The following is a 27,813-nucleotide window of genomic DNA, read 5'->3' on the forward strand; positions in this document are numbered from 1 at the left end:
ATTGTATTAGTCTAATACAGGTATTCAACAGGGGGTCTGTGACCCCTAGGGGGTCCACAGAGGCACTGCAGGAGGGACGCAAAATGTTTGGTTGATTAGACATTTTTTAAACATTTTTTTTATTTTATTTTATTTTTTTCAAATCCACATTAACATGAATCCAACATAATTTAGTAAAGTGATAAATAGAGGCAGAACTTCACTCCTTCAGCAATAAAGGAGCTGTCTCATCAGCGCACTGTTTCACGCCACACTAGCCCAGACCTGTCAATCTCAGCTTCCTGTACACAGTAGCCAATCACGAGGCTGCATATTACACGCTGACTCTGTCAGGCCAAGAGCCTATTCAATCCCAAGGTGAAATATTAGCATCCACCAGTTAGGTATGTTTTTGTCAGGTATCTACTGTTGCACATATTTGAAATAAATAGATGAATATTTGTGATTGTGGATTCTAAGTGTTGGATTTACTTCTAGTGTACAGTTAAATAAATTTCAGTAAGTGGTACATTTAAAGCTCCTTTGTTGAGGACCTTTTCTTGCAATATTACTTTATTACCAACCTTAGAAAAAGGACATAAAGTTAATGAAAGAAAAACATAAATATATTAGTCTTGCTTTTGGGTGCTATATCTGATATCTGATAAGTTTCAGATCACTCAACTGAAATGTTATATAGTTTTTTTTCTTTTTTTGTGCACACACTTTTAACTGTCCATATTAAGGAGATTTCCGGTGGCTGCTGTATATGTGTAAATATTTACTGCCATCTCACGAAATTGGAAAAAAAAAAAAAAGTTTCATAATAACCCACATTTCAAAAACAAAACTGTGCACAAATCATTTTTATATCTATATTGGCCACTGGCAAGTGTTCCTCGTGAATTTTTCAGTCTATCATAAAAAGCTATAATATCACATTAGAGATGCCCCTTTCGATTTGCGGAGAGAAAAACAATCACATAAATATAACACATATAATAATCCATTAGAGATGATTATATTGAGCATATTGATGACAGATGATGCATGTTTTTTAGATACATACCACCATGTGACAGATAATGCTGTTTTGTTTTGTTTTTCCACGGCCTTGAGTTCATTTGCCGCCTGAGGTCACACATAATGACAAAACAATCTGAAATCTATCTTTAAAACTTCCAAGATCCACGATGTCTGAATGGATTGTGTGTGATTTCTTGTTTAGGCAGAGATGAAGAGGCATTTTGGGAAGCACAAAGGGAGAAGAATGGTCATTATGTACGGTCTACAGTCGTTTGTCACCGCAGTCTCATTTTCTGAAAATTCAAAGGGAAATGGGACACCATCCTTTTTCATGGTAGCACACAAAAAAAAGACTGTAGATATGTCAGAATAACAAAAGAATGATAGTCCTTTTTTTTATCTGCACACTGCAGCCAGCTGGAAGCCTTTGTTAACATCACTGTACGGTTAAATGTCTTCTGTCAGGGGGCGTTGTAGAAGCCATCTTAACTTTCCATCGCTGGTCATTTAATGGCAAACCTTAGATATATGACAGATGAGCGAAACAGATTAAATGCAAAACTACAAATCACCCGAACGAGGCAGAGACTCGCACTGCCCCTCCGTGTGAGGAGCCACTGAGTGACATTAATGATACACGAGATTTATAGAAAATTTAAACCGACAAGAACCGGCGTCCATTATGAAACGGGGGAAAATGATCCGTGCAGTTATTGCTGTGTATCCACAGCCAGCGCAGTTTCCCTGAGGTCCATAACAGATACATTACATTGCAGGGGAAAGATTATACACAAATGAGCAATTAACTCCTCAGAGAGTTGTCAGCGGAAAAGACTGCGTGGCCCACGCACTGTCCAACCAGGGACGTGAGAGACACTGACGCTCCGCTGAGTGCCTGGAGAATATTCTACTACACTCTGCTGCTACAGGTTGCAGATAATCAGGCCATAAATAAACCTGTAACTGTGTTGTTTGTTTCGCAAATTACTCTGGAGACGAGGAAATGAAAAATCTACAATAAAAGAAAACATCCCTTCTTATGAAAATCTTTCCTTTGTCGATTGTGGCGCGGCTTGTCCTGCTGGCCTGCTCATCCTTTTCCCACCTGAGTGCGCCGCAGCTATCTGCCGCCCCTCCAGGCATTATTTCCTCATGTGGAAAACACAAGCGCTCATCAAAGATGCCCGGGAGTGAGATATAAGTGGGAGGTAAAATGAAAGCAAGAAGAGAATAAAAGGGCTCGAATGAACAGTGACGCCAAGAACAATGGCAGCTAATTACAGCAGCAGGAATGGCGCAGAACAAACAGCTGATGATGAGCCTGCCTCCCCGTGATAAAACGGAAAGAAAAATAAGCCGAGGTCTCACGATGCGCGTTAACTAGTTATCTCAATCATCCATTTCGTTTCATTTGAACGCAACAATTTCAATCACATCTGGAGCTCACTCTGAAACGACTCCTTCGTGATCAGTAATGTCATCTCCGTCCAAACAATACAATCCCGTCAGTCATCTCTGACTTCCCGAGACGAAGACGAGGAAGAAGCTGCGGCGTGTGACAGCTTTGCCCTTTCCAAAACCGAGGAGAACGAGCTAACTCTGAAATCAATTACCCTCGATTTCGGCTCACTTCCCCCAGCAGTCGGCCCCTCTCCCTGTAATGAGGTCAGACTCCGACCAGCACTGACCAGAAATCGCCCTGCGTGTGCTCTCATCTGAACCAACGGAGGGCGATGTGGATGTGGAGGGTTATTTGCATAAACCTGTAATATTTTTGCGTGTGTCTATTAGCTTACCCCACATTTCCGTTTTTTTAGATGACTAAGTTGAATAAATTAGTCAAGCTTACCCCTCTGGCTGCAAATATTAAGGGTACAAGAACTCCTATATCTACAATACAAGCGTAGTTTTAACAAATGAGGATGAACAAATAAAAATGATATGTGGACAACAATAAAATACACATTTTAATACTTGTGTAGGTGACGAGCTAGCTGCAGTCTTCTTCTAAGCTACATTGCACAGGACACTGAACACAACAAGGCCGACTCGCGGCAGAGTCGGGAGAGTTGTTCGGATCAGAGGGAGCAGCTGCAGAAACCAAAGCGTTAAAGAAGCAGATGCGACGGGGAGGAGAATCCATCTTGTCTCGCCGCTGCGCCTCTGCGCCGCGATGATAAAGGCGGCGGAAAGAAAGATTGGATGCAAACAGACGTCCATCTGAGCCTCCACAAAAACACGGGCACATGGAGGAGGATACGTCGCGCGGGTGAAAATGTCTGCGGTTTTATTTTGTTAAAGGGAGCCACGACAAACAAACCTCAGAAATGTGTTAGATGAGGGTAATTTGTGTTTTAGCCCGGGTTTATCTAAATCACTGAATTTCAATGGCTCATGCTATTTTCAGAAATGCATTTAAAGAGGAGCTTGTCTTGAATAATCTATTCTGTCGGTTAAAAGAAAAAAAAATGTTTTTCATATTACTCCACTTTATTATGCCACAGTCACTGCAGCTGTGTCTGAAGTAGCTCCATCTTGCCAGAACTGAATGTAAAGTGATAATTGCCCTTGAGTTGTAAATGACACAGCAAAGCATAAATGTGAAAGCAGTCCAATTAAATGTAAGAATCAGCTGCATAATAATAGGAGGGAAAAAAACCTGATGATGATCTGCAAGCTGTTGACTGCTTTGCTTGAAGCTGTAGGAATGTGTGTCTTTTTAGGTGTTAGACTCAATCTTCTGTTTTGTGTTATTGATAATTATGGCGTATTTATGGTTTACTTAATTGTATTGTATGTCAGCGGTTCTCACCTGGTGACCTCGATGGCACATTGAGGAAAAACAATATTTTCATTTGAACTACATACAACAGCACCTAAGACTGTAGTCCGTTTGAACAGCGCACTCTTCTTTGAAGTCCAGGCTGTGAGTCTTTATACTAGACCACATGAAAAAAATATTACTTATTTCCAGCTTTTGTTTTTGTAGGTTTAGGAAGACACTTTTTGATGTCAAGTACCATGAAGTGAATCACAGTGCACGGGTGCTTAAGAGTTATACTGTTTAAAAAAAGCAAAGAAAGTTAAGGGGACCCTAATTTATATATATATATACACACACCCTAATTTAACCTAATTTATATATATATATTTGGTGTTACTACCCTTTGCCTTCAAACCAGTATCAGTCCTTATAGGTAGACATGCACAACGTCAGGGATTTTGTAGGATCGTTGACGCAGTGGTCGACCAAGGAACTTGGAGTGCAGCAGATGAAAAACATGTCCATCAGTTCAGAACTGGCAGAAACCAGTGGGTCCTTGGTACACCAGAAGTGGTCTTCATGGAAGAGTTACGTCCAAAAATCCATCCCTGACATTCTGACATGGAAACAAGGCCAAGAGGCTCAACCAAGCACAAAAACATAGGAACTGATGAGTCAAACTGTGAAATATTTGGCTGTAGCAGAAGGCAGTTTGTTCACTGAAGGGCTGGAGAATGCTACAATATGGAGTGTCTGCAGGCAACAGTGAAGCATGGTGGAGGTTCCTTGCAAGTTTGGGGATCCATTTCTGCAAATGGAGTTGGGGATTTGGTCAGAATTAATGGTGTCCTCAATGCTGAGAAATACAGGGAGATACTTATCCATCATCAGTACCATCAGGGAGGCGTTTGATTGGCCCCAAATTTATTCTACAACAGGACCAAGACCCCAAACATACAGCCATGGTCATTAAGAACTGTCTTCAGAGTAAAGAAGAATAAGAAGTCCTGGAAGTGATGGCATGGCCCCCACAGAGCCCTGATCTCAACATCACGGAATGACGGATTTGAGGAAGCCTACATCCACAGAAGATCTGTGGTTAGTTCTCCAAGATGTTTGGAACAACCTACCCAGTTCCTTCAAAAACTGCGTGCAAGTACCTAGAAGAATCGATGCTGTCTTGAAGGCAAAGAGTGGTCCCACCAATTGTTGATTTGATTTCTCTTCTGTTCATTCACTGTATTTTGCTATTTGATGAAAGTAAACTATTAACACTCTTTACAGCATATTTTCACACCTGCCTAAAATGACTGCACAGTATTGTATATGTAGGATAACTGTAAAAAAACTGTAAAAAAAATAATAATAATTCTAAAGCCCTTTTCACATATAAAGCCCTTTGCTTGTTGCTTTGTGGCTAAAGGTCGGCCACTTGTGGCTGTTCCAGGCTGGGAACCCTGTGTAACCCTTTTGTATATATGGAACCTCAAATGTCTTTTGCATAAAACAAGCAGAACATAAAAATATTACTAGTGTATGGATTGAACTTGCCAACACCCATTTTATATTTTTTTAGTTCTAAGATAGGTATAGTGCAGTTCCTAAGATCAAACTTGCACAATATCGATCACCAAAAACTAGCTCTTGTTGCTGTCACTGCATTTCTGTTCGAAAAGAAAATACTGTTAGCGATGCCGCCGCTCCATCTGGGTTCACCCAACGCGCCAAGGCTGCTATTAGGATGATGAATGTTGTGGTAGGAGACGAAGTCAGTGTTTCCCCTGTGGCAAACGTTTGGGTTTAGGTCACGAGTCAACTGCATCAGTTTCTCCCACTGGCTGTCAATTATGTGGCCTCGAAGTAAAGATTAGTTCCCACCCACTTTGCACTGCCAAAGGAATTTTTGTGTACAACTGCTGCAACTTGCTGAATTTCATTAACATCCCATGGTTTCTTGCCGCCACATTGCTCGCAAAACCTGTTTTCCGAGAGACATTTCAATGATTTGATCTGGTGGCATCTTTAGTGGCATCTTCAATCATCTATTGAACAAAACAAGGAGTTTAAGGAGGGGTGGAGGTTGTTATTAATTACCCGTTGTCCCAACATGGGAACCCAAGTAAAGATACCTCCTTTAGGCATGCTGGTTTGTTTGCTCACACCATACTTGACTTGGCATTGGTTTACGGATGCTTCTGACAGTCAATGGAATATGTAAAGCCTATGCTGTATATAGGCTTCAACAAATTCCCAAAAAATAAACTGTAATAATTTTTGTGTTTGCAAAACAACAAAACAGCTACTGTTTGACAAAATGAAACTGAGTGACGTTGGCCCACACCAGCCCTGCCTCATACATCGGCGTGTCTAACCAGCCCCAGGGCATAATCACCTTTTTTGAAAAAAAGAAAAAAAAAAAGAAAAGAAAAAACACGCAGGCAAAGCAAATGCAATTTGTATGGCACTAAATCAACAACACATGGATTCGTTCACACGAGTAACTTGTTTGTTGTGTGAACCAGCAGCCCTCGGAGACAACAACATCGTGTTTGCAAGACCATCCTTATTAGCTTGTTTGCATTCACAGCCCATCCCAAGTGGCAGCAAAAGCGAGAGATGCTGTCAGGCAGCCGGGCGTAATGTACAGCCTCATCAGCGGCTGCACTGTACACAAGAAGGCATCCAGACACATCAGACTATCACAGCCAGACGTCTCACGGTTCGAAAGGGAAAGAGTAAAATCTGTCAATGTTAATAAATAACAGTAAAGAAGAAAAGAAGACTATAACACGTCTAATATCAAAGCTACGGATGTACTTCCAGCACAGATTAAACATGAGCTGGAGCAACATACATGTCTCACAAAGTAGACAACCTTCCAAAAACGTGCAACAACTTCTTGTGCGATAGAATGCCAGGCCCTCACCTTCTCTCTGAGGCTCAAGCAGATGTCCTGCTGGTGCTGGCGGTCTCTGTGGAGCTCCAGCTCCTCCTGGTGGGCATGGTTTGCCTCCTGCAGGGTGACCAGGGCCTTGGCCAGCAGCTCGTCCCGGTCCCGCCGCCACTGCTGGGTCAATATTTTCTGCTGCGCCTGGGCGAAGCGCTGCAAGTCCCACACACGCTCATGCTCCATCTGGAAGATCAGCAAGAACGGACAAAGGCGTATGTAGTGAATGTATTACTTATTCCCACGGGATGAATAAAGTCTCTATCTATCTATATCATTGATGAGGCACACGGTGAAGGAGAGTGAAGTGGCATCACTACTGCATTATGCATCGCGTCTGATGGATGGCGCGCTAACAGAAATCTGAAGACGCTCCTTCGCGATACACCATCTCCAATCATGGCAGCGGGACCATGGGGACAACTCTGTGTCCGATCTAACTCTGCTGGTGTATAAAATTCCTTTCTGTGTGAGGGCTGCCTGTAGCTATTCATCATTGTGTCAGCGCACACAGAAGCTGCACCACTTGGCTGCTTCATTGGAACAGAGGGAATGATATTCATCTATGGGCTAATAGCGGCTAACTGACGGTGGGAAGGCATTAGACGGCTGACTGGTTTTATTGAAAATGAGTGAGCTGACAGACCTGCCATCGGAACAGAAGTGCCAGGGGCAGTCGAGCGGACCCTGTTTATTAATGCACAACTTTGGAACTTGAGAAAGAGGCGCCTTTATTCTTCCCTTGTCCTCTCCTTCACTGCCCTTGCCCTCCTTGCGTTTTCGGAGGAGCTGGTGACCACGAAGGTTGCAGGCGTGCGCACGCACGGGGTCCACGCCTCAGGTTGTGTCTCTTTGCACACAGGCGTGCGCGTGCACATTAGCAAATACACTCAGCGTGTTTGCGGGAATGTTGTGTCTGCAGCGCACGCTTTAAAGCGTCTCAACACTTAGCTCAGCTCAGAGCCGTCTCCGCGAGGAGAGAGTAACACAAAGAGGAGAAAGTGTCGGAAACAGTAAGAAGGAGTTTGAATAATTTCCAATATTAGCACATTATGAGTGTGTTACTATAAAATTCTGCTGGTACTCTGCCTGGTTAGCATCCTACTTGTTTTGGGATAATTGACACTAAAGTGCCCCATCCAGCAGAGGGAGATGTCCTCTCAATGCGAGCCGGAGTACCACGACCTGAAAGTGACGCTGAGATACTGGTTGCACTTTAGGTCAGCGAAAACAACATCCACATACAGGTAGAGGCAATATAAAGTGGCACTTTGCTGGCCATCGTCGGGCAACCTGCTGCAAGAAGCCATTTGTTTAATCTCGGGATTAAACAGGCCGACCGCATCACTAACAGGCCCCTCTGCCTTTGCCCTATTTTCCTTTGAATATTTTTTCCTTTAGTATCAGAGAAAGAAAAATGAAAAACTCCAGAGAACATAGGAGCTGATTTATCACCAAGGCTCTTAAAATGTTACAGTGCACAAAGCCTCTGCCTCACACCTTTCATCTAACTAAAGAGGACTGACGAAGGCAATGGAAAATGAACCCGCCGGTCTGAAATGATTGTTCGCAGGTGGTACATAATGGTAAGTGATCAAAATATTAAAGCTCAGACAGAAATGACCTTCAATGCTCAACATCAGCGCAGGTAAGAGCTATGGGGCCGACTCCAAAAACTGTTAAATTGTAATTAAAGGGCAACCTGTTCCCTCTGTAAAATAAAGTATCTGTCTAATATAATCGAATCTAAAATGTCTATGGGGATTCTATTTTTCCAAAACAAATGCAAGTGAAATATTTACACAAACCACACTGCTGCCAGTAACAATTATTGTTTTCATTTTATTAATAATACAGTCATAAATCTACAGCTTAGTTCAACTGGGGGACCAATCTTTGGGGCTTATTAGATACTAATCACTGTAATTTAAGTGGAGGCTGTCACCAAAGGAAAGCCTCTATAACACCACGAGGTTTACATTTTACAAACACTGATAGCAGAAAAGCATTTACGCTCCTAATCACGAGGGGGGTTCGCAAACCGGTCCATTGTTCACCCTGATTATCCACCGCACGGAAGCCAGCTTAATCACGACTAATAGCTGAATTAGGTAGAGTCAAAACTACGGCAACTCTTAAGACTCTCCGAGGAGGGGAGTGTGGAGAAAGACGTCTCTCCTCCCCGCAACCCCCCCCCACCCCCTCCACGCCCGAGGATGAACGATGAACAGCTCTAAATGCAGCACCCAGCTGGAACTGATATGAGGACAGGTCTCTGGGTGCCAGTGAGGGAGGAGAAAGGGCCTGGCGGTTGTCATGGTGATGCGAGGCAATGGCGTGAGCGAATTGTCCACAGTGGGTGACATGGCACATCCTGCAGCGTGCTGAGCAGATCATTGTCCGGGCTTATCTGTGTCTCTGCTCGATTCAGGGTAGCGCGCTACATTGATCAGGGAGCCTGGGGCTCACACTGCAGGTCTGCCTCTGACAGAGGAGAGGGGGTAGGTACGGTTTCTGGATGGGTTCGCGCAGACGTTTGTGGCTTAATAGAAAATGTGTGCATGCAAGAGACAGTGTAGGTGTGTGTGTGTGAGTGTGTTTTTTATAACAGGACAGTTGTGGAAAAATCTAAAAGGGTAATTGGCAGTAATGGTTGAGATTTACCCCAGCACAAATTTGGTTCGTGATCCATGCACAAACAGTCAGAGGTGTTCACTGGTCAGCACATCGAACTGTGGTTGCACTGGTCAGGTTGACAAAAATAGATAATTTCTCACAGAAAAATTTTCCAAATTAATCAAAGTAAGGGTTAAGCTATTATTTCCCTTTTTACTGCTTTGCCCTGAAATTGTCAGTTAACTGAGTAGTTATTAGTCCTAAAAACAAGGAGAAACAAATGTGCAACAGAAGTTCAAGGCCATGTCTTCGAATCTTCTCAAACCGGCAGTTCAAAAGCTGAGGTTCATTTTCCCAGGCCAAGAGCTAACGGACTGAGTGCATGACTTGTGTCTGGTTGATTAATTTTCCCTGTTAAATGCCTTGAGCGTGCACGTTTTTTTTTTACACATGTGCTGTTGCCTCTCCCCCCGCCCTGGAGCGGGCGGTAGAGCATAACCTTGCGCATCAAGGTAGGGAAAGAAAGTTCATTCTGTTCCAGTGGGTTCAAAACAAACTGAAAGAAATGGGTTGACCTGTGTGGAGAGAGGTTGTTGTATTTTATCGTGTGCTGTACTTTAGTTCAGGGGTCTTCAACATTCTTAAGGCCAACGACCCCCAAACTGATGGAGAGATTAAGTAGGGACGCCCTACCTATTATATGTGTTCTGTATTAAACTCTGCCTAGTGCTATTCATAAATACACATTATTATTATCATTTGCATTCAAAATTCATCTATCCCTTAACCCTTTACTAAAATATTCTGGGTTCATGTTAATGTGTATTTCAGCAAATTTAAATTACTGCAGTGCCTCAGCCGACCCCTGTTAAAGACCTATGCTTTAGTTCATAGTTTCACTTATGCCATTTTTGGTTTGGGTTAAAGTTAAAACTCATTGACCGTATTTCACTTCACAAACAAACACAACACCACTGTAACTTAATAAGGCTCCTATTCATTTTGTGTTTAGGGGTTTTTCATGTATTTTTACGTCTCTCACAGCACATTTTGTCAGTCTGGTTTTTAAAGGAACTAAACTAATTACATTTTTGTCTTTTCCGCTAAAGTACTGACCAGCTCTTGCCTAGTCTTCTTTGGGAACAGTCTCATCAGCATGTCCATGCAGAGGACTCTGTGGTTGGAGACGTCCTGAGTGTACATAGACAACGTGAACTGGAAGTGTTCATGATCGTCTGGACACCAACCGCAGAACCTGAAACAAGTTTGAAACAATACAATGCATCATCACAAAAAAAAGGAACGTAATAATAAACTATTAACGCCATGACATCCTATTCCCCTGCCTGCATTTCATCTCATCCTATTTCCAAATGGCACACACACAGATAAATCATCATAAAAGCACTATTTTGAAGTAAAAATCAAGACGAGAATTAGCTCGGAGACAGTGATATAATCAACCTCCTGGCAAGAAAGAATTGTCTTAAAGCACAGATTGCTTCAAGGAAGTGAATGTGCCTCTACATGCCGTTGATATCTTGGGGAGTTTTTAATCTTTCATCTTGATATGTGCAGTCACACCAGGCTTTTCATAATGGACGACGGAAAATCATTAAAAGCCATTTTCATAGGCTTATTTCATATAAGCTGGAGAAATGAACAATATTTTTCTTTTTCGGGCCATGTGAAAGCACCGTGAATTATAAAGGGAAGTAAAGCTTCACTTTTTCCAGGCTTATGTACCTGTCAGTTTTTTGCAGCTGCTCCTGGAGACTCTGCAGCCTGCTCCGGTACCTTTCTGACAGGGTGTGGAAGGCCTGGATCAGACAGTCCTTCAGCTCTGGGTAAGGGCAATCTGAATCCAAAACTTCCTTTGGAACGTTTTCTGGGCTCATTAAATTATCTGAAGAAGTTTGGAGATATTTCTGGAAAAGACAACAGCACCACGATTGACACTCTGTCTGTATCTTTAAGCTATGTCTTAGAAATAAGCTGTTGTATATATATATATATAGAAAAAATAGAAGCAAATACAATGCTCGCAGCAAAATGACTATGACAATTGAGCTTTTCTTCAAATAAGTGTGGTTCACAGATGTTTGGAGGAAAGAATGAGCAGCATTTACTGAAGAGAACATTTAGTTAATTGTTAAAAAATGGGGGTGATTTTTCTCTGCTTTAGGGTTGTATGGTACTTGGTAAATCAGCAGAAATGTCACACAGATATAGGGAAGAATTCATTCCATTAAATATCCACAACACTTTAGATGCAAATGACATGCAGTCAGTCATGAAAGTGAACCTGTAAAGAAGATGGTTCCTGCAACATATGCAAGTAGTAGGTTAACAATGGAAGAGCTTTAACATCTGAATTATTTGTTTTCGTCAATGTACAGTTGTGTTGTTAACTTTCAGTAAATGCTGCTCATTCCTCTCAAAACAACTATTCACCACACTTATTTGAAAAAAGGTTCAATTCTGAATGTTACAGATGAAACTTTCACATACACCTGTATATTGATTTTTTTTTTCTTTTCAACGTGTGGATTACTGTGAATCGAAGAAGAACAGAACACAGGATATCTAGTAGTAGAAGTAGAGAAAAACATACCTCCAAGCCAAGCCCTGTGATCTCCTGTTCCAAGTCACGGTGCTCTGTGTGAAGGGTTGCGGTAATTTCTTCTTGCTGGTCTTTCACAAAGTTTATCTGATGGTTTAAGGATAAAAATGTCAGCCAGTTTTGACTTTGTGCTGTCCATCCATAGTCAGCTTGCGTAAACAAATCCAACAAAAAGTTTTCCTCCAGCTATCCAGGAATCCATTTGATATCAATAATGCTTTCAGTCAGATTTAGAAACATGAACAAGAAAGTGTAAATAGCTATTCAAGGATTTGAATGTTGTATTCATTGGTCATTGTATTCATTCATCAAGCTGTGGAGTAGAAAACAACCGAGACTTTGTCACCACATTTCTTTTGATCCTATTAACACAGAATCAGTTGGTTTTGTACAACTCAAAGAACCTAATGCAACATAGTAACATGCGATTTTACAGTTTCCTCGAGCCTCTAGCCTTTGCAACATGACCGCCGGCACTCTTTCTGCATGACTACAGACTTGACAGCAGACCAGAAACAGTCACGGCTTGAAACTGTTGTTTTTGCCCGCTCAGCCTGCACAGCGGATACCGACGTGTTACACCGTTTACACCAGAATTCAGCACTTCGTAGTCAGAGGCGGCGTTGCATCTTCTGGTGTCTTGCATCAGCAATAATAAACTTGTACATTTTCTATAGATGATTTCTAAAATGATGACAGAATATAAAAAGATGACAACAACAAAAAACTCCACAGAAAATTCAGCATTTGATGCAAAGTTAATGTATTTTGTGGCTTTAGAAGCTAGGGTTACTAAAGCCCCTTTCACATCTCTGAAGGGCAGAGGTTTTTGTCCATTTTTCAATCAAACAAATCAAATGCGTTGTTACATGATTGTTAATGGCGCATAGGTGAATTAGCCTTAGTTATGTTTGGGAAACTGCTTGTATAGCCATATGGCACACTATTTTATCGAGCTGCTCTGCATCCATGGAGAAGAGGAGATTTGTCGCACTTAATGATGACGCTGTCAACGCGATGACCTATGAGAGGGAGGAAAAACACAGCTGTCACAGCAGGAGGTTAGACCCAGGACTGCTGGCAATGTGAAAACACACCAAAGGTGGGTCAACCAGGGTCTAAAAACCCCGCACTAACAATGTGAAAGGAGTATACGGTTTGTTAATGCAACCTAATTCATCGACTCTGACTTCTGACTCCTGACAACTTCTGTAGTGCAACCCAACATTGTTTCATTTATATGTGCATGAGTGGACAATTACAAGCCTTATTGTATGTGTAAGTGTGCTTAGCTTTTGTGTAGTTTTATCTTGCTGATAAACCGCATAATCTCTTTCATACAGAGTACATTAACTGAAGTCAACAGCTATGGGAACACTCGCCCTGTTTACTTCACAAGAATAGTGACAAAGGAGAAATGCAATTTGACTTTTAGACTGTTAGCTTTAAGGTTATTATTCAAATCACATCTTTAACAGCCAGAAAACAGGCATCAGGTAAGTTGTCCTTGCTGCTTCCAATCTCCTTTGTGTCCATCTTTAGCATCTTAGGCAGATTAGTTTTCATTTAAAACACCCAGGGATGTAATTATACAGTACATGTTCCACTGATTTGTTGTGAGGAGAGAAGTGATATAGGAAAAAAGGGCAAAGTAAAAAGCAAAAGACAGTCAGGTGGAGAGGGGCTATGGGCCAAAAAGACAAGAGGAGGTCATGGGAAAGAAACGAGCATAAGGGAGCTACAGAGAGCCGACAAAGTGGCTGGTGGACGCTTCATTCCAAGTACGGTCTGTTTTTAAAGACTTCGGCTAACTCCTTAATCTCAGCATTCATCTCTAGAGCCTGCAAAAAGTCTCCGAGAGTCAAAGGTTTGATGAGTTAGGGACTGTGGGCATCTAACAAACAAGAAACTTCTTTGTCGGTGAATGATGCTGCGCACAAGCCGAGCTCATGTGTGGAAAAAGCAGGGCGGTTTAAACTTGGGTTAGATGTGCAGGGCCGACGAAATTGGTCTAGTACCCGCAGAGTGCACGCTGCTAAGATTCACTGATGAAGGCTTTCAGTGTTCTGACAAGATAAAACACTGTCAAACCATTTGCTGACAGTCGAGGACAGATGTTACGAAACGCAACTCAGTATTCTCAAAAGCTGAACAATTGCACAAGGTACAGTAAAAATCTACACCGCGCATGATGTTTTCTGTGATACATTTAACAGATTCTGCCAGTCTGCAAGATTCTGGCAAATAAAATGATCAGGCTTACAGAGGTTTCATCTGCGGACATTCAGTTACGTTACATCAAATACCTGTTGTATTACTTGTTCCCAGTCAGATGGATGCTGCTGTTGCACTTCATCCAGTCTGAAGCACAAGTCATCTCTGAGCTGATGAACAGGCTCTACAGTGGCGATCCTGAATGCCTCCCGTTCCCTCTCAAGAAACAGCTCTGTACCCCAAAAACATGCGCAGGTTAGCACAAAAACTGCACACCAACAGTGACATACGTGCTGCTTAAAAAGTGTAGGTGCAAACGTACCATATTCTTTCAGTGAGAAGACGGCGGTGTCGGTTATACCGATTGGCCTGAGGTGCTCTAGAAAATCGCGGATGTCGTTCTCAGCGTCGTCCCTGTTTAATGAGAGATTGTAGTAGTAAACAGAAACCCATTAGTCAATTTAAATGACGATTTAAAACGTTACTTAAGACATAAACACATTAAGATAATTATGCTTTGTCCGAATGCTTACTGGAAAGAAAAACCCTGAAACATTTCTGACATTGTCTATTAGTTAGGCATTTTACAAACCAAATTCAACCACCTGGACATTTGAAGATTAAAATGCTGGTTTTATCATTTCTTCAGCAGACTGTTCTCATAATGTTTACCTGCTCCATTGTGCATGATTTGGGAGAAATTATTCACTTTGCAACAATAAAAGGACCAATTTTCCAATACATTTGTACAGCCATGACTTGATTAAGCAATGTACAAATCATGACATACAAATTACATTATGTCATTATGCCAAATGACAGATTTTAGAATAATAAATTAAAGACAATGTCAGTGTTGAAAAATTAGGGAAAAAAAGCATTGTAGTAGTCCTCAAACTGCACTGAAGTACAACCATCTAAAGTAGTACTGAATGTAATTACTCAAATATGTTACTTTCCATCACAGCACTGACTACTGCTGTGAGTTGTTTTGGAGATGGGGGTGGGTGTGGGTCATCTATTACTCAAACAATTATTATTACTGACTCGACTTGCAGACTTTTCTCTAAAGTTTGACAAAAGCTGGGGGCCGCTTATCTCGTTGCTGTGGGCAGTGTTGCACTAATAGGCCCGTGGACTGAGCTGCACTAATTGTTTACCTCTGACTAACTAGCCCAGGAGTTGACATGATTCCGGGCAAAAAGGCGCGTAACCATAGAGACATCTTTGCCTGCTTTCTCGTTTGACAATGTGGCTTTTGAATCCCAAGGTAATTTAGCTCGATATATGTGGAGAGTCGCAAGCGGTGGCACATCTTTATGACTAGGCTCATTACTGGGACTCGCGCTTGTGTACATCATTAACCTTGGGTGGCTCAGACACAGTCATTACGCAGTCAAACAGGCGGCACCCCGGAGCTGGTGCTGCCCTTCTCACTTCACAAGGCATGACACTGCTGGGACCCCGGTCCCACACTTCTGCCTCAGCGCGCAGAGGAGGAGAAGTTTCCCTCCGTTCAGCACACCCCTCCGTCCCCGCGCGGCTATAACCTCGCGCTCGTCTCTGTTTGCCAACTTAATTCACTGTCAACAGCTAAAAAAAATCTGCTTAAATCCCTTCCTGTTTGTTCCCTGTTAACTTTCACTGTTTTTGCTTACTTTGGTACACCCCCCCCTTTTCCCATTTTTTCATGGAGGTTCCTGTCAGGGCGCAATGGAGCTTAAGTGGGCTGGCTGCATGGTGTAATAGCAGATTCAGAAAACTGCTGCAGATAATGGCAGGGAGTAATAGGGGGCTCTTACTCAGCCTTTTGCAGCCTGCGGCACTCTCTGCTCCACACCTGTCTGTGCTGCCGTAATATGGAGCTCTCCTTGGTTGCCTTGGCTGCACAGCGAGTCTTCTGAACCTATAAGACAAGGCTTAATGCACAGCACGAATAAACAGTTTCCCTGGAACTGCAAGCGCAGGAGTGCTTGCTTTTTTGAAACGCGCTTTTGCCGTGACATTTATTTCCTCCTACAATTAACTTTATCCGTACAAGCCTTTTATGCGCAGTGCTTTAATGCATCAATTATCGGGGCCATTTTGTAACTCTGGAAAAGGCGCAGCAACAATAAAGTGTGTAAATCAGAATGTGGCGAGGAGCATGAAAAAGGTAGTTTTCTAGAAACGCTTTCTCCTCCTTTGCACATCAGCAGCGCGTTTTCCTAGAGGCTTTGGTCTTCATTAGCATTGTGCCTCTAAGACACCCATAATCTCAGGTTGTTCAACTGAAACAGTGTCACTGTTTAAGCATGAAAGCAAAATAAGCAGTGGGAAATTAAAATAATCAAGTCGAAACACGCATGACACGCATGAGGCATGTTGTTAGGAGAGGAAGGGGGAGGCGAAAGACTTAATCTACTCTCATTTGTTTTCCTTCTTTATCCTGGCTCCCCTTCAGAGAGCTCTGAGTGCAGCGACTCATTGTCTTATATCAGGGTTTTTATACACAGGCCAGTGGATAATTGCTCAAAAGACAATTTCACACAACTAACACAACTAATACGTGGCTGCAATCTCTTTCAAACGAGCGGCAAATCTAAAGGGGCTGAGGTGTCGTGACTATACTGCATTTCAAGAGGTTGCCACTGGTTTGAATATATTCTGCTTGACATTTACCCACAGGGTGACATTCATTATATAGTAACTGGAATCTACAGGGCTCAATCTGAAACTAGTTCTGCACTGAAAGAAAAAGGCCAAATTGAGGTTATTCCATTCTTATTCCAGGGAATGTATTGTAGGTGATCTTATTTAGCACTGGCTTTCCAATAACTTAGTTGGAGTACAAAACCTATGCCTGGAGCAAAACTTACACGATCTCATTTCTAGCCTCACTGTCCCAGTAAAAACTAATCTAACAGTGTATCAGTCAGCTTCCCATATGCATTTTTTTTTTAGCTAGAAAAGTCATTTTAAACACCGAGCGAACCTTATTTGAATTGAAGAAAATCAACATTTCTGTCTCTTATAATTGGATATTCGCCGCTCCACATTTTTATGCATTCAATACCATTTCCTCTCTCTTAGATTAACAGTCGGATTTCGGTCCTTTTCAGGCACCACTCTTACCAGTGAACTGCATTCTTTCAAATGATAAACAAAATGTAAGGTATTTCAAGGCTCTCTATTAAAAATGTGGAAATACTGCATGTGGTCTACAAAACCTCTTCAGAAGACATCATACCAAATCAGAAGACCATACTGTCATGTACAGATATTATAGTTTAAATGCTTGATTCCCCTTCCATTGCATCACAGTGCACTGTGTTTTAAGCATTTCTTGCTTGCTAATGGACTTTTTCACGGGAGACACCCTGACGTGGTAGAAAATGCACACGTTACCAATAGGATCGTACTGTTCTAATCTTTCACTGCTTCCCGTAGACAGAGTCACTTCCTCGATAGTGACCAATAAACGGAGATGTCCACAAAATGAAATGATAGTTCATGACCAGTGTCATCTCACCGTCTAATGAGGCTAACAAGGATCCAGCTAACAAATACTGATAAAATGATGCATGTTGCATTGTAAGGCTGTAGTGTACATGCAGCGGACGTCCTCTGATGTTTGCAGGGCAAATGTGAATCCTTTATTTTGTTATTTACTCCTCTGCTTTTCCCGCTGTTACACGTCACAATGTGAAAAAGACCAGTTGTGTTCGTATGAAGATGCCATGGTCCCTGTGAGACTGCAATGATCTTTAGGTTCATTGCAAGTCCCATTGTGAGTATAAAACATCATCAGTGTCAACGAGAAATGCCTAAGAACAAGAGTCAAAGCCTTGTAATGTTGGTATTACTCTATTTGGAAAATCTTTCATTAAAGAGGACGAGAACGTGCACTGGCTCATGATTTTTCCGAATACATAAACTTGTGTTTGTGTGTTGTCGCATCTGCTGATAGGATCCTTCTTTTTCCACTGATAAACTATATATTTGTGACATTTCGTGCAGTAGCGCATCATTTCATAATGCTTTCCTATGGGGCCATCTTTTGTGGTCATCTTTTGTCTGAGACAGACAACAATCAGACAGTGTACGGCTATCTGACTTAAGAGAAGCAGGGAAAAATATGTGTCGTGCAATTGCTCTTTCACATGGACGTCCACGCAGGTGGTTGATTGGATCTCTGCACAAGCTGACAATAGGTAGATCGCATTGGCAATAATTATGTTGACCAATGGAGATCTATCTCCCAAACAGGTGCAACAAAATTATAGGAGAAATGTCTGTCTGTTTCAGTCTGTATGCGTAGTCACGGTCCTTAGAAGGAGTACAATCAGGCAAAAGAAGAACAGAAAACACCTGTGCGGGCGGCTCATAGGTTTGTCTTCTAAATTTTATTAATATTTAATGACAGAACATCTTCCAATTAAAATGTATTCATCCATTTTATAGGTTTTAAAAATTTACACTGGGGCACTTTGAATGCTTTTGTATAAATATTTAAAATTTCAGGTTGAATTGTGCTTATTTGTGAGTTGCTGTTTTTTTGTTTCTGTTTTAAAGAACCATATAAACTTCAAAAGACCAGCAACTTTGCAATTAATCAGTGATGAATCATCATCAAGACCGCAGCCTTTAATTCAAGTCAAGGTTCCTTAAAAAAAAAAAAACATTAATATATCCACATATGCACAATCAGCTGCAGAATCAGTCGCCTAACTGAGGCAAAATTGTGCTTTTGTTGTTATGCATTATTAAAAACGCTATTCAATAAAAATGTTTGACTTTCACCCTTTATTTTTATAATGTATTGTATAGTACAGTACTGCTCAGCTTTCAGTGTCTGATGCTGCCAGTTCCTTCCTGGAAATCATAACTGATCTCATGCTCGAGGCTACCCATGGTCATTTATTTACCCTCTATCACATCACCACTGGGAGATGCTCAAAAGGCCTGGTTTTCGGCGGGCCAACCCGAACGCGAGCATAGCCTGCCTTATCTAGGTTACACAGAGAGCCCGGTTGGAAGGAGCCACGGGCAACAATAATGACGCTGAAAGGCTTCTGACACAGTTTACCAATTAAAACAACACAGGTCTAACAGTTTAATCTCCATCGCCCCCAGCATTAACTTTTTGCTCCGCTCGGAGTCACGTGACCATGAACTTCAAACACGTTTATAGAAAACCACAGGCAGCCAAATGAATATTCATAGCGATGCAATTCTGTATGGCAGTGATATTACTGCTCTGTTTCATGTCGTTGGACCAACTGCCAACATTATGCAATGCCTGTTTTATGTGGAATTAAATCCCTTTAAAGTGTGGGGTGTGCATGAAAGAGGAGGAAAAAAAGGTAGACAACAGAGAGAAATTACTCTATTTACGACTATTGGAGACATGCTGTTTTATCACCTCACATCAAACTCAAGTTTTTTTTGTTGGTCTACACTCTTCCTGCGGCAAGTAATGAGTATTGTTGTTGCGCATTCTGCTTTATTTGTTGCTGAACCACTATTAAACGTAACGGGGATGGATTCTGTAGAAACATTCGCATATCAAGCACAGAGATGATACTAATATCCAGAATTTACCTTTTGTCCAAATAGATCGGACTCCAGGCGTTTGGCGTCGACAATGGCCTCGAGTCGTTTGTATTCAGCCGGTTTGTACTTTGAGCTGCAGAGACCATTTTTCATTCGCTGTGTCAGTTTTTCTGCATGGATGAAAGCAAATGATATGGCTGAATTAGGATCATTGAAATTATTGAAAAATCCCTGTCTGAAGAAAAATCTTTATGCTGACTTCAGCAAAGGAGAAAATAGAAGTAGAGTTAGAGGAACAGCCCCAGTAGGGCGCTAATGGATTGCATGCGTAATTCAGAAATTATTGCGCAGGAGGAGGTGGGCGGCTGTGAGCAAACTAACTGTGTCAGACAGTTTTGAGTGGTTCAGCTGTGAATCAAGGAGGCAGGTGAATAAACACAAGAAATGATGCATCTGACAAAAACATCACAGACTTGACAGCACCTGGAGAACACGGGGACTTCGGGTCAAAACTATTCTACAGTTCAGTGAGCCGCTATGTCCCAAGCCAGCGATGCTTCAGTCCCATTTTCCACTAACTTACCCACATCTTCAGCCTTGTAGCTTGTGATGAATGCTCGTAGATCCCTTCCACTCATGACTGTAGAGGTTGATTTCCATGTGCCACAGTACCTTCAAAATAAAGAAATTTTCACATGTGAAAAAATAAAGTCTTAAAAAAAAGATATTTTACTTGCACTGGTGCATAGCTCCATTGATGCACAGGCCAAAGTATAACAAAGGCCATTAAAAACCTATCTTTGACATCAAGGTCTGTATGACATTGTTAAGAAATATCAGTTGACGCTCATGATTTTTAATGTTTTTGTTTTGGATTAAGTATTGTGGATCTATAAGGGCTGATATAAAGTCTGCATGAATGGATTAATCTATGACTGAAAGAAAAACTGTTGCTCTATTGTGAATCTATTGAAGGTTGCTATTTTACTCAAGGACAAACAAATGCTTCTTGTTTTGAACAGCATTATTATAATTTTTCACACAATAACACGAAAATAACCTTCAGATCTGGGGCACAATAGCAGCCATTGATTTTCAGCGAATAAGTGGTCATACTTGATAGAGATGTGTAGCTTTAAAGCTCTGGATACACAGCTAGCCTACTTTAAGTAAGTCTTTTTTTACAATTTAAGAACTGATAATTAAGATTTGACAGAGAACAAGCAATCCAAATTGAAGGTGGATTCTAGGACAGACATTTTTCAGTGAAAAGACAAACATACTGGAACTTACAAAAAGGGTAAATTAGCTTAAACTGTGTCAAGGCAGAAACTCTTGTCAAATAGTAATAAGTATCTAGTAAAATAAAATAGAAAATAAGTGTAAGCTAAAAAAAAAAAAGAATCAATAGAAGTAGCATATGAACAAATGTACAAGAACAAAGTATATACATAAGAATGACAGTCAGGTGCAATAGTGTCCATTAACATGGATAACATAGAGTTAACTGAAAGAAAGGTGGGCTGTTGTACAGGTGGATAGAGTAGGGTATGAGAAATGCAGCGTTTACGTTTTAAACATCCTTAACAAGACAATTACACACGCGACCAATATTAACTATTTGCTATGCGAGTAAAATGAACATTTAGCCACCGAGCTACCTAGCTTACCTTGTGCTAGCCCCTCTCTGTACAGTGTATGGGTTGACAAAATTGGTAACCAGGGTAACTATCACTTCTTCTGTCATTGGTCAGTTCAACCACGCGGACCGCCCAGGGAACGCCCCTGATTGCGACACCGCCCAATCAGGAGTGCGCATTGGTTTCCCACATTCCCACTGACGTCATGCAGGCTCGCATTGCCTGGGACTGCTGGTGGAGACTGAGAGGGAGGCAGGGAGGGAGCAGCCGAGGAGGGGCTGTCTTCTCCACACGACTATGGACGCGAGTTTCATTCTTCCACATGCATGGGACTAAAACAACTGGACTTTACAGATGAAGTTACCTGTTCCGATGTAGATCCGAGCCGCAGCTCAGCCAGCGCAACAACAGTCCTCCCAAGGTATTTAAGTGTCTTCTCTCACTGCAGAATAATTTGAAAGGGGGGGAAAACGTTAGTGGAAAAAAAAAGAAAAGAAAAAAAAAGCATCTGCGCGCAAGGCAGGAGGGTATGGGGCTGCTGCTCGAACTCAGAAAGTCTTGAATTCACAGTGAAAAGAAAGTGGGTAGCTCTTTTTGTATGCGTGTGTGTGTGTGTGTGTGTGTGGCATAAGGCGAGCTTCTTCAGGCTTCTTCGCTGCGGGGAAGAGCCTAAAATACTCCGCTAATCTTCGCTCTTGTGACCGATTCACCGCAAACAGCGCTCACCTTTTGAGGGAGCTGCACGCGCTGCTTTTTTTTTTTGCCTTTTTTGATGTGTGGCGGCCGTTGGGACGAAAACTTAAAAGCTAACCAATGGAAGAAAAAAAACGTTTCGGCGTTATTTATTATTTATTTAATTATTTATCTGGTCCTCACCGAACTCACTTTACTCTGGCAATGCCCTTGAAAACGTGTGTTTGTCGGAGTGGCGAGGGGAGGAAAATGCAGGTGAGTTTAGAGTGTGGGAATCTCTGGAATGCGAGGTCGCCCGGGGGCGGAGAAGACCCAAACTCCGCTCTCCCACAACATTGGCTTACCTTTTACCACGATACGCCATATTTAATGACCCCAATCTGCATTTTAACCGTGGGCGTATTTTTTTAATATATTTTTATTTATTTATCTTTCTAAACCCGCTGCTTTGCACCGTGCACAAACTACCCACCTTTAAGGACAAGATGGACTCACCTTTGTTCCTATTAACTGTAGCGTTCACAATTTTAAGATGGTTTCGATTTAAAGTGCACTATAATGAATGAGGTTCACACACAGCCATTGCTTATTATTTTTTTCTTTCTTTTTTCTTTTTTGCTCATTCTGCATGCCCCTATGTTTCCATCCTTGGCAAGCTCCTGGATCTCATTGAGATAAAGTACCTATCTATCTTTCTATCTATCTATCTATCTATCCATCCATCTATCCCTAAAATCCCTGTGTGTGGAATGTCATCCCAAGGGGAATGGGGCATTTACTTTTTCAGGCCCCCCTGCATCATATTTAAGTCGCGTTAAAAGCAAAGCGGTGAAAACTAAAAGACTACAGAAGCAGATATTAATATTGCTGTGATGGACACTCGCTAAAGGTCAAGTCTCACACTCTTATCGTCACCTAAAAGGTGCTCTCTCTCCTGTCTCCACCCAGGCGTGCGTGAAGGTTATCTGTATGCAGAGCTGACGTGACCGGGGTGCAGGTTAATATTATTTCAGGGCAATTAACAGTGGAAGCGCACATGGCCGCGTGCTCTCTCCCAGTCACACACACACGCATTTGAGAGGAATCTCTAGGTTACTCCCCTCGTGATTCTCATTACTGTGCTAGACACACATTGCAACACAGCTGACAACCCTTGAGACTGGCTCTGCTGCAGAGTTGAAACAACAGCAGGGTTTTGGTTTGAAGAATCAAACTCTCGCTCTGTTTTTGATTTTTCTTTTTTTTTTATATATATATATATATATAGCGGTTTTTGCTCGTACTCCGAGCGGCAACAGTGTTTTGGCCGGGCTGACATGCAGCCAGCTAGTTGTCAGCTACATTTGTCACGCCTCCCTCCGTTGTTGGTCACTCTTTCTGTGCAAAACTGCGTGTGCGTGCGTCTTAAACTTTCGTGCGACCTTGCGCTGCAGTCGGGCAAAAAACAAAACGAAGCATAAGATTGCTTGTGCGATCGCTTGACCCAGTCTTCACAGTGAGTTCTCTTTTAATGGATACCGACATCCAGCTGAATAGTTTCTTGCCCTTTGGCGGGCCTCTGCTCCTTGTGTTTTTTTTCACCCTCTAATTTTGGCAAAACATCAAGGCCTAATTCCTAACCCCCATGTTGCGTGTCGGATTTGCTTCTTTCTTTTTTTTTTTCTATTATGATCAAAATGTGTTCCCCCTGCCATTTTAAGAAAGGGAAAGCACTTCCAATCTGCTGTATAACTTGAATTCCTGGAAGCATAAATGGTTATTTGTCTTCTGTCTGTGCATGTGTTTAAGTATAGTGGTGAAGTATCAGCGTGTTCCCCCTCCAAGTCAAGAGAAGGTCAGCATCTGCTGTCTACTTTTCAGTTAAATGCTATCGTGAGTCAAGTTTCTACAGAGTTCTGTGTCTGTATTTACTGTATTACCATCCCTATATGTAGATACATAAAGAATCTATAGACATCGGATGACTATGTGTTTACATTACATTACAGAATGCTTTTATTAGACAGTTAGCATGGTGATGAAGATTTCAAGGCATGATGAGTGATCATCAATAGCTGTGTTTTTCTCTCCTGTGAACGCGCAGCTACTGTGGTGTAGTGCCAGTGTGGGATGATAATAATAGTTCATTGTCGAGTTCGCAATCAATCAAAGAAAAGCTTAAGTTATTCATTCTTTGGCATGTAAAACTTCATCACATTTGCCCAACATAACTTCTCTCCAACCCACGCTTGCATTGTTTGGACTAAGGAGTGTTTATCCTTCTCTCTCTCCTGTCTCCCTCGAGCATAAACCACATTTAACAAAAGGGGGTTTCCAGCACGAGCCTGGTGCATCCATTTTTAAAATCTCGCTCCTTATGAAAACAAAATCTCCGAATCTATCATAATGCAATGTGACGATTCAGCGCAGGCGAAATATGCGAAATGATTCCCAGCTGCCAGCTCTTACGCTAGACATTCCTTCCTGTCATATGTTAAAATAAATAATAATAATAAAAGAGGCATAATTCATGGCTGTGGCGCATTCAGCCTCGCATTAGCTTGTGGATAAGCCTTGACATGTGCGGCTGCTGGCTGATTGTTGATCCAACTGGATATGTAGAAAGAAAGAGCCCCAGATTTCATGCTTTGGTTGGACCCCGGACAGCTAAAGATAACAGTGAACACAAAGCATGTCAGCGCTTTTGGAGATTAGGTGCACAATAGAATATTGTCCGGTAAAGCGGCCCTCCATAGGACCCGACATGCTGAGTCTGAGAGACGACCCCTCGTCGTTGTCTAGGTGGAGGGACAGAGCTTTGCCGGCGTCCTTTTGTTCTGCGCTCACTCCTGGAGTCTCCATTCCTAGAACAATCTCATCTGCCTAAGCCTATCTGGCTACGGAATTACCTCAACGGGGCACGTAATACCTTGTTGAATATTTCAAAGTGCTTCTCACATTTTCACCCCAGGCAAAAGCTATCTCTTTACTGATGGTAAAAGGAGGAGGGGGTATAAGAGTCACCCTCCAATGAGTTGCATGACGTAACAAATAAGCACCCATGAAAAAAAACAAACATGGGAAAACATGTCACAACCTGGAGTGACACTTAATTCTGAACAGCATTTTACTTCTCAGCCATACGGCCTATTGTTGTAAATAATTCAGCAGTCTTTATGCACTAGGCTCTTAGTTGAATGTAAACTGAACTATTGAACTTTTCCTTCCTGAAATGGTCAAACATCTTTACAAACACGCCATACTAAAGTTGTGGCTCAAGTAGATCAAGTTTGTATTCCACATTCCAGATTGTATTAGTTTCCCATCAATTGACATTTTGTTCCAGCACATGGGCTTAAAACAGTGAACACGTGGCGCGCGTCTTGGTATCTCCTTTTTTGAAGCTAAAATTGTTTGTTTGTTGGATCAGGTGTCATCCCAAAGCGGTATGCAAGTGCACTCCCCGGTGGCTGTATTTAGTCAGAAGGTGAAGGCATCTCTCCCGTGTCATTCGAGTGACCGCAAGGGTCAAACCTGTTCCCGGGCTACGACTAACAAACCAAACAATCTGCAGAATTTGCCCCCCTCACCTGTTCCCACGAAAAAAAAAAAAAAAAGAGAAGAAGAATGAAAAATCACTTCTTAAATGTCAAGGCATTTAGAAAGGCTGCGACAAAGTAAAATTACCTCTGGAAAGGGGAGTTGTTGACATTGGAAATAAACAAATAAATACAGTTCAAGCACGTGGCATTTAAAATGACATTTTATAGATCCGAAGCTTTGCATTTGGCTTCAGATTTGAGAGGCAGACGGGAGCTGTATGATATCAAAGCTTATTTTGTGTCTTTTATTTCTCCGTCAGACTAACCTGATGTAGGGACAGCATCAAAGTAGACAAACCTGTAGCCTCGAGGCAGTGGTGCACGCGCTGATACGACATAAATGAGTAAGACGCTGCTTTTTTAAGGTATCCTCTTTCTGTGGCACAGATCTTGGTGAGTGGAAGCAGAGAAGTGTCCCAAAATAACCTTAATTCTTCTGTTTGATATCTAGAAAGCGTCTACGTTTTACTAGAGAGACAACGTCCACTATGCTACCGTCTGACAAACGCCTGCAACCTGTTAAAAGGCTCGTTCTCAACTCGGCAAGAACTCTTTTACTGCCATCTGAAATGCACTGTCCTGCACACAGCAGTAACCCCACAGCAATTCCCTGCCTTTTTATTTTTGGATGAATGTGCTCGCACATCATTTGAAATATTCTGTTTTAGCCCAAATAGACCCCACTCTCCTGGGGGGGGGGGGGACAATCCTTTGTTGCTAAGGAATACTGTGTTGCCGTGTATCTATATACACTGGACAGAATAAAATATTTACAGAAGTATATTCATACAGTGTGATGAACCAACATTTGGTACTGTAGTGCTCTAAGGACATAAATTGTCGGTGGGTCCTCAGACACAACCACGCGCACCTCCGCAGAACTGCAAAGTCATACACGTCCATGAATCACTGCGGACTCGAACTAAGGGGAAATTTATTTAGTCAACACGCGGGTGTGATTTATTTTCTCAATTAAATCTCCCTTTCGTAGGTTATACATATGGTTCGTTCAGCACACTGTGACATTGCAGTTAGTGGTAGTTCTGTTAATCCAGCGAATGGAAAATGTCATCCAGTAAATATCCAGATATCCAGTAAAATATATACTCACCTGTACTCAAGTTGTTGTTTTGTTTTTTAAATGCTAGCTTGTGCTAGTTAGCGGAACCGACATTTACCTAAGTAAATCAATTTCTTCGATGTTCCCACAAACATGGTTTATCTTGGTCTTCAACGCAAAGCAACTTGGCAATGGGACCGTTTTTAGTTACATCTGCCATTACTTATCCTCAGCATTGATTCTCATTTAAATAACTTCAGCCTTTCATTGTGCCGTCTGAAGCGTAGTTTGCAGCGCCCATAAAAGTTGCAGCTGTGTTTTCTCTCATTGCCTCTTTAACCGTGTTATTTACAGTAGGCTGTCATCTCTGCAACAGTTCACGTTTTACTACCTGCTACCTGGTAATTACAGAACAATCAGCGTGCAGAAAAAAAATCGTTGCTCTTTTTCTTAAGGACCTTGCAGTTCAGGACTCATGGTAAATACTTAATTGCTTAAAATTGAACTGTTACCATTGGGATGTTTCTTGCTTGAGTAGTCAGATGTGCTAAATTAAAAAAGGTGTCCTCGCGTGTAGTGACTTGTGGTCAGGACTTACAGGGAAATCTTCGAGGATCCACCTGCTTTTACACACTACTAAATTAAAGAAGGTAATACACATATCAAGGAATCAGTGAAAATACATGTATTTCACTTCATTTCATCAGTCATTTTATACCATATACTGTGAATTATTGAGTTTCACATCAGTATAATTATAATAATCCTGCTCCATCCATACCAACTTCATGATGATGATCTGGCTGGTGTTAAAGTTTGTCCGTGCACGTCGTAGGATCTGCAAACCTGAATAGACAGAAGCATGTTGTTCCTCTACCCCTCCCTGTCCACTCTGAAGAACAGGGCATTGAGCAGTGGCAATTACCAAACAGTTGTCAAGAAGTACATTGTTTGGTTCCTGCACATTTATTGCCCTCTCTAAACTGGTTTACACCCCTTCGCAGGAATTATCTTTATTCGTATATGGCCTTTCGATGATCACCACTGATCAGAAATCAGTGTCATGGTACTGAGGAATCCAGTCATTTTAGTATTTTATCACTGCTGTCATACACACACCGAACAACTCTTAAGC

General features: G+C 41.9%; 2 protein-coding genes across 4 annotated transcripts in view; one reads left to right on the forward strand and one right to left on the reverse strand.

Moving 5' to 3' along the window:
- The window catches only part of LOC125017331 (coiled-coil domain-containing protein 148-like), a 29,222-nt gene extending 7,657 nt beyond the window's left edge, over positions 1-21,565 (reverse strand). The window contains exons 1-10 of one of the 2 annotated variants that reach the window (XM_047600323.1): positions 21,375-21,565; positions 20,288-20,376; positions 19,753-19,874; positions 15,972-16,075; positions 14,492-14,583; positions 14,262-14,401; positions 11,947-12,042; positions 11,079-11,260; positions 10,449-10,587; positions 6,696-6,902 (exon numbers count right to left, since the gene is read on the reverse strand). In XM_047600323.1, coding sequence (XP_047456279.1) covers positions 6,696-6,902; positions 10,449-10,587; positions 11,079-11,260; positions 11,947-12,042; positions 14,262-14,401; positions 14,492-14,583; positions 15,972-16,075; positions 19,753-19,874; positions 20,288-20,376; positions 21,375-21,451 — 1,248 coding nt within the window. In that variant the 5' untranslated portion in view covers positions 21,452-21,565. The remainder of the gene's footprint in view (positions 1-6,695; positions 6,903-10,448; positions 10,588-11,078; positions 11,261-11,946; positions 12,043-14,261; positions 14,402-14,491; positions 14,584-15,971; positions 16,076-19,752; positions 19,875-20,287; positions 20,377-21,374) is intronic. The other variant, XM_047600324.1, reaches the window with a different exon arrangement.
- Positions 21,566-21,617: 52 nt separating this feature from the next.
- The window catches only part of pkp4 (plakophilin 4), a 72,293-nt gene continuing 66,097 nt past the window's right edge, over positions 21,618-27,813 (forward strand). The window contains exon 1 of one of the 2 annotated variants that reach the window (XM_047600317.1): positions 21,618-21,765. The gene's annotated coding sequence lies outside the window, so the exon portion shown is untranslated. The remainder of the gene's footprint in view (positions 21,766-27,813) is intronic. The other variant, XM_047600320.1, reaches the window with a different exon arrangement.

This window comes from Mugil cephalus, chromosome 12 (assembly GCF_022458985.1).
Source record: "Mugil cephalus isolate CIBA_MC_2020 chromosome 12, CIBA_Mcephalus_1.1, whole genome shotgun sequence".
Lineage (NCBI taxonomy): Eukaryota > Metazoa > Chordata > Actinopteri > Mugiliformes > Mugilidae > Mugil > Mugil cephalus.